General features: G+C 47.3%; 2 protein-coding genes across 2 annotated transcripts; one reads left to right on the top strand and one right to left on the bottom strand.

Moving 5' to 3' along the window:
* Positions 1-1,876: 1,876 nt before the first annotated feature.
* LOC139201154 (uncharacterized) lies at positions 1,877-4,729 on the bottom strand. Its single transcript, XM_070830400.1, has 3 exons — positions 3,951-4,729; positions 3,591-3,708; positions 1,877-2,632 (listed from the first exon to the last, which is right to left on the bottom strand). The coding sequence occupies exons 1-3, from the start codon at positions 4,727-4,729 to the stop codon at positions 2,186-2,188; spliced, it is 1,344 nt and encodes a 447-aa protein (XP_070686501.1). The 3' UTR covers positions 1,877-2,185.
* A 566-nt stretch (positions 4,730-5,295) lies between these two features.
* LOC139201863 (intraflagellar transport protein 46 homolog) lies at positions 5,296-8,524 on the top strand. Its single transcript, XM_070831294.1, has 5 exons — positions 5,296-5,324; positions 6,389-6,696; positions 6,848-6,941; positions 7,510-7,641; positions 8,168-8,524. Exons 2-5 carry the CDS (start codon positions 6,425-6,427, stop codon positions 8,519-8,521), a joined length of 852 nt encoding a protein of 283 aa, XP_070687395.1. The 5' UTR covers positions 5,296-5,324; positions 6,389-6,424; the 3' UTR covers positions 8,522-8,524.
* Positions 8,525-10,892: the final 2,368 nt, after the last annotated feature.

The following is a 10,892-nucleotide window of genomic DNA, read 5'->3' as shown; positions in this document are numbered from 1 at the left end:
TACGTAGCGCCGTAAGCAACGGAGTGGAACGTCATATCTGTGCGTATCCTACGTAGAGAATCCCAAAAGCTGCGTATCTTACCCCAGCCCACTAAACGTGCGTAGTGCGTAGTGAATGGGTGCGTCAACCGTCATTCCGAATACTACTACTTCCGGTTGTTTTGTTTTCAGCTGTCGGCCCTGCTCACGGTTGTCTGTCCGGACGTCCGTATGAAAAAAGCTAAATTAGTGTTTTTTTTAAACCAACGATGATTAAAACGGCGTAAATAGAGGTTTAAAAACATTTTAAGTTTTAAGGTCAGAGTTCGGCTCTTTAAAAAACACTGTTTTCCGTCGAAAAACCAACTAAACATTCATTCAGTTAGCTGCAATCTGGTAATAAATCTACATCTGTTGCTTAAGGAGCACAAACTCACTATAGAAATGAGTTATCATTATGAGTGAAGCCTGTTTTTATGCTTTAATGAGTTTACTGAAGTAGAAGCAGTGGTGACAGAAGTACTCATCCTTTACTCAAGTAGAACCAGTAACTTTACCAATATGTAAAAATATGCTGTTATAGATCAATAACCAACGTTCAGGCTACAGTGAAAGTATTATCCTTACCAGAATGCACCCAAAGTATTTTTTTTATTTTATATGTGAAACAGTATTTTACTGTAGCTGGTCGAGGTGGAACTGATTTGGACTCAAACAACTGGTCCACCTGGACTGTGGGGGGGCTCACAGACTGGGTCCCTCTCTCTCCTGCTGGTTTTGTTGCTGAATGAGTAACAAACTTTATCATTCTTATTTGTTCGTGCAAGACTGACGGCAACAATACCTGGAAACATCTGTGTGTGTGTGTGTGTGTGTTTTTATAATAATGTTTCATATAAGTAGATCCTGTTTGTACATTGTTAAAGTAACAAGTGACTACAGCTATTGTAGCTTCAAATGAAAACACTTATATATATATAAAGGACAAGTACCCTCCATCACTACAAACAGGGTTACAGCAGCAGATGATCCTCTACTGGTCCTCAGGAGGGACATTTGGTTGCTGCAGCTGCACCAGGACACAAATAAATACAGCTAACTAGAGAAAGTACAAAAAAAAACAAACAGTGTATTTCCCCTCGGGGATCAATAAAGTATTTCTATCCATCTATAAAACTAAAATAACAGAAGTAAAAACAGAAAGTGTACGAGCGTAAGTAAAGATGATATCATACACAGTAATATGAGACATGAGGAAGTAATGATACTTATTTATTTAGTCCAAAAGATTTTACTTTAAATGTATTTTGTTGTTGTTTTTTCCATGTTTTTATAGATTTTTATGCAAAACAGTGAGAAACAGTTCCAGGTTTTAAATTAAATAAAAAAATAAAAAAAAGTCTTACCACCAAACAAATGGATTTTTCCAGAATAATCTCATTAAGGCTCCTCCCTCCGATCCGCTGTGCTGGTGAGACGAGAGAAGTCTCAGCGGAGGCCTTTAAGTGTAACTCACCATGGCAACTGGGGTGGATCACCGTGGCAACAGATGCTGCTCAGTAAACCTGCTCTTAGACAAAAACTAATAAACAAATTCAAAAACAAACAACTGATTGAATAAGGCTGCTCACACATGAGGAGCTGTGAGCCGTCAGGGATGTGTCTGAGTCCTCGTGGGTGCAATGTTGGTTTTCTTTAGTGTTTCTGCAGCGTCTTATTCCAGTGATGACATCGTTTCATCGTGCTGGACATCACTTTTTACTGCTGCTCCATCTGATCGCATGAAGTTTCTTGTAATTAACCACTCGGCCTTTTTCACATGAGCACACCTGATAAAGTGTCAGTTGACAGAACCAGTTGATAGCCAGGGTCACGATACTGTTATTATCCACTCTTACTGATGTGAGACACCAGATCACCTGCTAGCGACTAGCAGTTATTGTCATTATTGCCCCACCAGGCCAGTGTTTTCTCCATTAATCGGTTATTCCCAGACCTGAGGGTGACTTCTACAAATGTCTTCTTTTGTTTGATTGTTTTTGAGTCCAAAACCCAAAGAAACTCAATTTACAATGATAGAAAACAAGGAACAGCAGCAAATCTTCACATTGAAGGAGCAGCATTTTTGCTTAAAAGTTTTCAAGCAAGCAGTTTTTATAATAGTTACTGATTCATTCAACTAATTGTTGATCCTCAGTCTTTGGCTTCAGTGCTGCAGAACGCTCAGCAGGTTATAGGTGACGGTGTCTCTGATGACCTCTGCAGGGCAGTACGTGTCTCCATCATAGGCTTCTGTATCAGGCTGCTGCAGGTAACTGGCACAAGGCACGATCTCGACGCTCCACTCGGGGAGGAAGGCGTCGCCCCGGCTCTCACAGACGTTGTGCAACACGCAGCACGCGGTGACGACTCTGGGCATCATGGAGACGTCGATGTCGCTCTTCTTCAGCAGGCACCTCCAGCGGCCTCTGAGGCGCGTGAAGGCAACGTCGACCACGGAGCGGGCGGAGGTGAGGGTGTAGGTGAAGCGGCGCTGCTCCGGAGAGAGCTGGTGCTCCTGGCTGTATCCCTTCATGAGCCACGGCTTCAGGGGGAACGAGACGTCGCCGATGAGATGGACGGGAATCTCCACTCCGTCAGACACGACCGATTTCTGAGAGAGAGAGACTTGTTATCTATAAAACAGCATGAAGTTCAGTCTTTTTACCAGCTCACTGATGGTTTCATGACCGATACAGATTAAGGAAGAAGAAATATTTGTAATCATGAGACCTGCACAAGCAACAGAAAATGGATTAAATCAGCACCAATCAGAATTATGAATCAGTAAATATTAGCTCAGATTTCCACTCGTCCTCTCTGAGCTGCAGATCTGATGAGTGAACCTGCAGCACAGTCCACCATCACATCCCTCCCACTGTTAGTTCAGGTGTTCAAAGTCTCCCGACAGCCTGCATTCACATCCACAAACAGTTTATAACAGCATCACCGCCTACAGCAGCTTCTAACAGACTGCAGGCTGCAGCAGGCCCACAGAGAAACCTGCTCTCCATCCAGGATTTATCCACACCCAGAGTCAGGAAACACCACCGCTGACCCATCCCATTGTACCCACAATCCTTCACTCTCATGAACACTTAACATCAGTCACACAGAACCAGAAACAATCTCTTCGTAATAACGTCGTCACGCCAAAATTCCCCTGAACACGTTTATTCTAACGGATATTTTTGCAGTTTTTAAACAGTTTGTACAGTACAGAGCCATTTCCTGTATATAACAATAGAATATCTATGCTGAAGTTATAGTTAGTCATGTTAACTTTGTTGTTTTCCTGTTTGTGTTCACATATCTAATAATCCTGGTTCTGATTCCTCTGAAGCCTTTAAGGGAAATTAATTCAAGAGATACTCTGTTAGAAATAATTCCTCTGCTGAACCTCCAGTAACTGTTCTAAATGTAATAAATAAAGATTCATTGATTGATTGATTGAGTTCAGTTAAGCTCAGAAGGGACAACTAACAGCTGCAGCCCCACACGCAGCACTGCAGGTGGACTAGGGTCAGTAGAAGTTAAATCAGTCGGTCAGACGGGGGGGGGGGGGGACTCACCTGTCTGGGGAACAGGTAACCGTCCGGGCAGTCCTCTGCTCTCAGGTACAGGTCTGAGCTGGCGAGCACCGAGGCACTGCTGGTGCTTCCAGGCCAGCCGGCGTACACGTCAGTGAACCTGTCAGGGACAAAACAGCCTTTATGCTGCTGTTACTGACTGTTTACCACCTGGTTCCATCTCTGGCTGTTTGTACCTGCACACTAAACATCACCTGTGTCCCAGCTGGTACCATCACATCAGGCCCTCTATCCCTGCACAGCCTCCATCAGTAGGAACTCATTCTAGTTCACCTTCTGCACCGTTCATGGAGATTCTCACTGTCACTGAGACCCTGAGGACTCAGACCGTCATGGACTCACCGGGCGCTGTGGTCCACCACCGCCTGCAGGATCACGGAGTGCCAGCCCCTCTGGTTCAGGTAGTGCTCCGGGTTGTCCCTCGGAGGGGCGATGGGGATGTGAGTGGCTCCGATGGCCCCGGCACACTGCGGGTAGCAGCGGTCCCTGAAGGCTCTGATGGTGGCGTCCAGCCGCGGGCCGCCGGGGAGCGACACGAAGCGCCGGTGCAGCCGGTCCACTATGGCGGAGGTGACCTGGCGGACGATGTTACACACGGTGGCGATTCCGACCCCGAACATGTCGGCGATGGAGCGGTACTCTCCGGACCGGGAGAACCACCACAGGGTGATGGCCAGCCGGCGGCGCGGCTCGATGGGAGCCCGGTAGTTCGTCCTGCGGCGTTTGATGGCCGGTCCCACCTGTTCCACCAGGTAGTCGAACGTCGCCCGGGACACGCGGAACTGCGCCTTCCACTCCTCATCGTTAAACGACTCCGCCAGAGACCAGAAGTTCTTCCCGGGCCTCCGGTTCCGGACCCAGATGGGCCTGTTGGTGGAGGTGATGAGACTCAGAATGGCGGCGATGGAGGACAGCAGGAACGCCCTCCTCCTCCGCAGGTACTGCCGCCGCCGCCGGTCCCGCTCCACCATCTCCCGCGCCCTCCTGCGCTGCAGCAGCGCCGTTTGGATCCGGTACAGCTCAAACATCCGGTCACCGAACACCGGGGGGACACTCAGGCTTAAAACGGAGCGAAGCATCACCGCAGCCAGTGAAGAGTCCTCCTCCGTGTCCGCCTCCATTTTAACCTGACAGTAAACAAGCTTAACGTCGCCTTTTTATGACGTATTAGGTTAGCGGACCACGTGAACTCAATAATAATAATAATAATAATAATAATGACAATAATAATAATGACAACAACAACAATAATAAAGTTGTTATTTTGTTGACTGGAAAATAAAGAAAACACGGAAGTTTCAATAAAGTTTGTAATTATTTTTTAAAAAGGCATCACGTGGTGCATTGCGTGATCCGTTGCTAGGAAACGGTACAGTCTAGTCAGTAGCTAGCAGCTAGCTTCTTCTGTTAACGCGATTTCAACGCGAACAAGCTGAACTCGGACCGATAAAGAACCATTTTAGGACAAATAAGATATTTAGACTCTCTTTGTGGGCGCTTTTATGTGTCCACACGGTTTGTTTACTGTCTAAGACGGTTTAAACCCCCTCCCGGTTTGCGGTTTGATGGTAGATGGCTACCGTTACCCGGAGGAGTAAACAGGCAGATAAATGGTAGAACCGTCCGGGACAGAAGTGTGCCGAACCGGGACAAAGACACCAGACTGCTGAGGACGAGCCCGCAGCCAGCGACAGGTAACCGACAGCCACCGGGCAGGTATGTGACACAAGGAGGTTATTATCAGCTTCATGTAGAGAAGAGTCCGGAGAAAAGAACAAGTGTGTCAGAACAGTTCTGGAGTAAACTGCTCTTAAATTATCAATCTGATAGACTTGAAATATGAAATGTGTATTTTTTTTTTTATCCTGCGCCCTGATTTAGCATATTTTGGGTTTCACTGACAGGTAGTAAAAGTGTTGGAACTGGTCCAGTAGATCACCTCAGCCAGCAGCCACCAAACAGGCTGCACTGGCTGCAACGTGATCCTTTGGGACAACTGCACCTGATCACAGTAGGTCCACTAAAAGAGCTTGTTTGATCCACTGACAGGCTCAGAGTGTTATTCTAAGTGTGTGACAGCATCATGGAAAGGATCCCTACAGAGAGAGACCTGGAAGATCCTTTTGGTTTAACCACAAACAGCACACACACCAGACTACATTCACTAAAACAGGGATTTTAGAGAACAGGACACAGGAGCTGCTGCTCTGCTGCTGCGACCATTGTTTAGTTTGGTGATCAGCCTGGGGTTTGTGTTATTGTGTGGCTTTGATGCTTTAAAGAGAGAGTTTGGGTCTAAACTCGTGTAGTAAAACACCAAAGTCACAGCAACTACCAGCAGCAACTGTGTTTTGTGTGGTAAAATCCCTGTTTTAGTGAATGTAGTCTGGTGTGTGTGCTGTTTGTGGTTAAACCAAAAGGATCTTCCAGGTCTCTCTCTGTAGGGATCCTTTCCATGATGCTGTCACACACTTAGAATAACACTCTGAGCCTGTCAGTGGATCAAACAAGCTCTTTTAGTGGACCTACTGTGATCAGGTGCAGTTGTCCCAAAGGATCACGTTGCAGCCCGTTTGGTGGCTGCTGGCTGAGGTGATCTACTGGACCAGTTCCAACACTTTTTGTACCTAGCAGTCATTCAGACACCAGAATGTGTAAAAACACCTAATTCTGCTGCTGCTGGAGACGTTCAACATTTTAACGGTGACAGTTGAGTCAGAGAGGGAACAGATTGATCAGGTTTGTTTTAGCCTCTGACATCAGTGATTCCTGCCTTTCAGTCAGAGTCCAGCAGGAGCAGGAAGGACCGTGGCCAGATGTCAGCCAGCAGCATCAGTGATGAGTTCGATGAAGACCAAAAGCTCCTGAGGGCCGACAAGCCGACTGGCGGACAACCTGTGGTCAGTCCACACGAGGAGGACGAGGAGGAGGAGGAGGAGGAAGAGGAAGAGGAGGAGGACTCTGATGAAGAAGACTCGGACGATGACGACGAAGCCAGCAAGGCTCCAGAGGGGGCGTACGACCCCGCCGACTACGCCAACCTGCCCGTCAGCACCGAGATCAAGGAGCTGTTCCAGTACATCACACGGTGGGAAGTTTACAGTGAATCACACACAGCAGACTGACACATGTGATCAATAAAGCTTTAAATCATCACATCTGAGAAGCTCAAAGGAACGAAAGTTTGTGACGCACCATCACAAACTTCCTGCATTAATCAGACTGCTGTCTCCTCTCAGCTACACCCCCCAGTCCGTGGAGCTGGAGCACAGCCTGAAGCCGTTCATCCCAGACTTCATCCCGGCTGTGGGCGACATCGACGCCTTCCTGAAGGTACAAAACACATCCTGTCTGCTCGTCAGGAAGAGCTCTAGTGTCACAGGCCCTCAGGCTGTGTGACAGAACTCAAAGGAGGCTTGGGGGGAGAAGTGCACCTGTAAAGATACCCTCATTTTGAAACACTTTCTTGTATTAACGGTTGTGGTACAGAAAACGTGTGACATGTCTCATTACTAAGATCTGACATGATCTATATTGGGATCACAGACTTTTGCCAAATCGCACTGCCCTTATTGACCCTGTTCGTACTTGTTTTTTAATGTTTCCCTGATCCGACCCCCAGGGGACAGCTGAGACTTAGCATTAGCGTTAGCATTAGCATTAGCATTAGCATTAGCACAGCTAGCTGTTCTCTCATCCAGAAGCTGATTGGCTGAAACTCATCAGATCTCAGCAGCAGGTCAAACAGCTTCTGAACTAGAGCCTCAGTGTGTGTGTGTGAGTGTGTGAGTGTGTGAGTGTGTGTGTGTGTGTGTGTGTGTGTGTGTGTGTGTGTGTGTGTGTGAGATCGTGCAGCTTGTTGAATGTAACTCGACCTGACTGGTGCCCGTGTGGCCTTCAGGTGCCGAGGCCGGATGGTAAATCGGACGATCTGGGTCTGCTGGCTCTGGACGAGCCCAGCGTGAAACAGTCGGACCCCACGGTGCTGTCACTGTGGCTGTCAGAGGAGACCAAGCAGCACGGAGCCACCGAGGTACACACACACACACACACACACACACACACACACACACACACACACACATCTGTAACACACACACACACATACATACACATCTGTAACACACACACACACACACACGCACACACACACACACACACATCTGTAACACACACACACACACACACACATACACGCACACACACACACACACACACATCTGTAACACACACACACACACACACATCTGTAACACACATACACACATACATACACATCTGTAACACACACACACACACATCTGTAACACACATACACACATACATACACATCTGTAACACACACACACTAACACACACACACACACATCTGTAACACACACACACACACACATACACGCACACACACACACACACACACATCTGTAACACACACACACACACACACACACATCTGTAACACACACACACACACACAGGATCATTACACACACACACACACACACACACACACACACAGCTCCCTCCCTCCCTAAACTAAAAGCCCCCCCCCCCTCCAGCTGAAGAAGGTGGCGAGCGTCGCCAGCCCCCAGACGAACCCCCGGGCGGTGGACAGCTGGGTGGACAGCATCAGCGCCCTGCACCGCTCCAAACCCCCGGCCAGCGTCCAGTACGGCCGCCCCATGCCGGACATCGACAGCCTGATGCAGGAGTGGCCGGCCGAGCTGGAGGAGCTGCTGGGCCGCCTGCAGCTGCCCCCCGCCCGCCTGCACTGCAGCACCGCCCAGTACGCCGACGCCGCCTGCGCCCTGCTGGACATCCCCGTGTACGGCAGCAGGATCCAGTCCCTGCACCTGCTGTTCAGCCTCTACCTGGAGTTCAGAGACTCACAGCACTTCACACGCAGAGCCTAGAGACTCACCCCCCCCCCCCCCCCCCCCCCCCCCCCCCCCCCACCCCCCCACCCCTAAAACCACGTTTCTATAACGATGGATGATCAAAACCAGATCAGGTGTGAACTGATTCTAACTCTTTCTGGACTGAACTGCAGATTATCATTTTCATTAAAGGAGACTCAGACTTCTGCTCATGTTCAGGCTCATTCATGTATTTAGGATCCTACTAGAATATTTAAAGATCTAACTCATCATGCTGCACCATCATTAAACCCTGCAGTGCTTTTTATCCGGGTGCTGCTTCTCTGTGTTTGTGGTCCAATATGGCAACGACGCAGCATCTACATATCTGCATCTGTGATTCAGCTACTGTGGCACCTTATAATATAACTAATGTGACTGGTCGTCCCTGCTTCCTTCTCTTCTTCTTCCTCCTCTTCTTCTTCTACCCGTAGTGTCTGTAGGGATCATGAGGTGTCCTTTAAACAGACTGTACCATCACCACCATCACTGTTGATAATGATAATACTTTAGTATGATGATACTGGTGCAGCAGCAGAACGCCATCGTTAAGGTGTTTTGGGGTCGTGGTTAGTTCCTTATTTAGATTTCAGAGAGCCAACAGGACACTTGCGGCACATGTAGCAGGGCTCAGAGGCTGATCACTGAGTGTCTCTGCTCTCAGAGCGTCCTCGTGAAGAATCCGTTGTTAGATCAAAGCCTCTCCACATGAGACTCCATTCATTAGGAGTTCTAGCTAACATGAGAGCGTGCCCTCAGGGTGGAAGGGTGGCCTAGGATAAACAGATTTGGGCAGAATGGGATATCGCTATGACTCTTCCAACACAGTCCAGCCCTATAAAGCCTGTCAGATCTGTCTCCCACGTCAATTTAAATGAATACAAGTTGGAATCAGAGGCGTTTAGGAGCCTGGACTAGTGCGCTGCTACTAAAATGTTGAGTGTCACAGTCAGGTGGAGCTTTTAGAAGGGAATTAAACATCATAACCATTTGTGAGTGAAAAAGACTGTGAGTGTTTCCAATATGTGACTACAATCATGTCCCAGGATTCCAGCTGAGGTGTTTCTGGGTTCATTCCCGTCCTTTAAAGGAAACGTCTGCGTGCAAAGTGGCCGACGAACCATCCTGGGAAGTTGCCCCTATTCCATAATCACTATGACGACCAGTGAAGCTTTTCCAGCACCTCTCTCCGTCCTCAAAAAGAAAAGTGGTGCTCTGTAGCTTCAGTGTGTCCAAGATTGTCCGGCAGGCCAAAACCATCAGGTGCGTCCTCACACTCCTGTTACCTGTATCCACTCCATGAACTGAATGTATATATACAGTATATACTATAGTTTTTATTTTATTTTATTTTATTTAACTCGCACTTTGGTCTCCAGTGTGAACACGTCGATGTCTTCTTACATGATGTGGTTGAGTAAAGGTTTTCCCACACTGGTCACAGCAGTTCAGTTCAAGTTCAAGTTCAAGTTCAAGTTTCTTTATTGTCATTATACAAGATAATGACATTTTGCAGACTCCCAGCAGTGTGGTTTCTCTCCAGAGTGAAACCGTTGGTGAGTTTTTAGGTAACCTTGAGTGGCAAACACTTCCCCACAGCACTCACAGCCGTAGGGTTTCTCCCCAGTGTGAACTCTCAGGTGAATCTTTAACTCAGCCGACCTTGTGAAGGATTTGCCACAGAGATGACAGCAGTGACGTTTCAGTCTCTCTTCTTCTTCTTCTGCGTTTGTGTAGCAACAGACAGACACAAGCAGACAGAGAGAGACGAAGCAAGAGATGTCATGGTAGAGTGAGCAATCTGAAACCATTAATAACATTTGGGGCAAGTCTGTGGAACACTGGCACCTCCATCATTGAGTTGCATTATGGGAAATGTAGCCACTAGAGAAGACACACACACACACACACACACTCCTTATTTCCTGTCTATTGATGCTTCTTCTTCTTATTTTCTTGTGCTTTTATCATCTTTTACATGCAGTTTAATGTGTCTGTGTCTTGTTTTCTGTCCCTGTAAAGCACTCGGTGTGTGAAAGCTGCTTTATAAATACATTAGATTAGATTTTATTGATCTTTCACATGTTACAGCAGCAACAGATGCAGACACGCAGTAATAGTAAAAACTAGTGATGACAATCTGAAGCTTTCTGAAGCTGCAAACCTTCGAAAAAAGGTTCATTACTCGAAGCTTTTCAAACCAGAGGCCAACAAGGACCTCTGGTGGTGAAGGTGAAGGGAAGCGTTTCATGTGTCAGAGCTGACAAATGTATGAATGCATCTGAGGCAAACATGAATAAATGATTAGATTATTGAATGAATGATTTGTCCTCATCACTAAAACCCAATGAAGTTAATATTTTGATGT

The sequence above is a fragment of the Pempheris klunzingeri genome, chromosome 5 (genome assembly GCF_042242105.1).
Source record: "Pempheris klunzingeri isolate RE-2024b chromosome 5, fPemKlu1.hap1, whole genome shotgun sequence".
In the NCBI taxonomy this organism is placed as follows: Eukaryota; Metazoa; Chordata; class Actinopteri; order Acropomatiformes; family Pempheridae; genus Pempheris; species Pempheris klunzingeri.
Note: the sequence above shows the minus strand (reverse complement) of the source record. Positions and strands in the feature narration are given on the sequence as shown.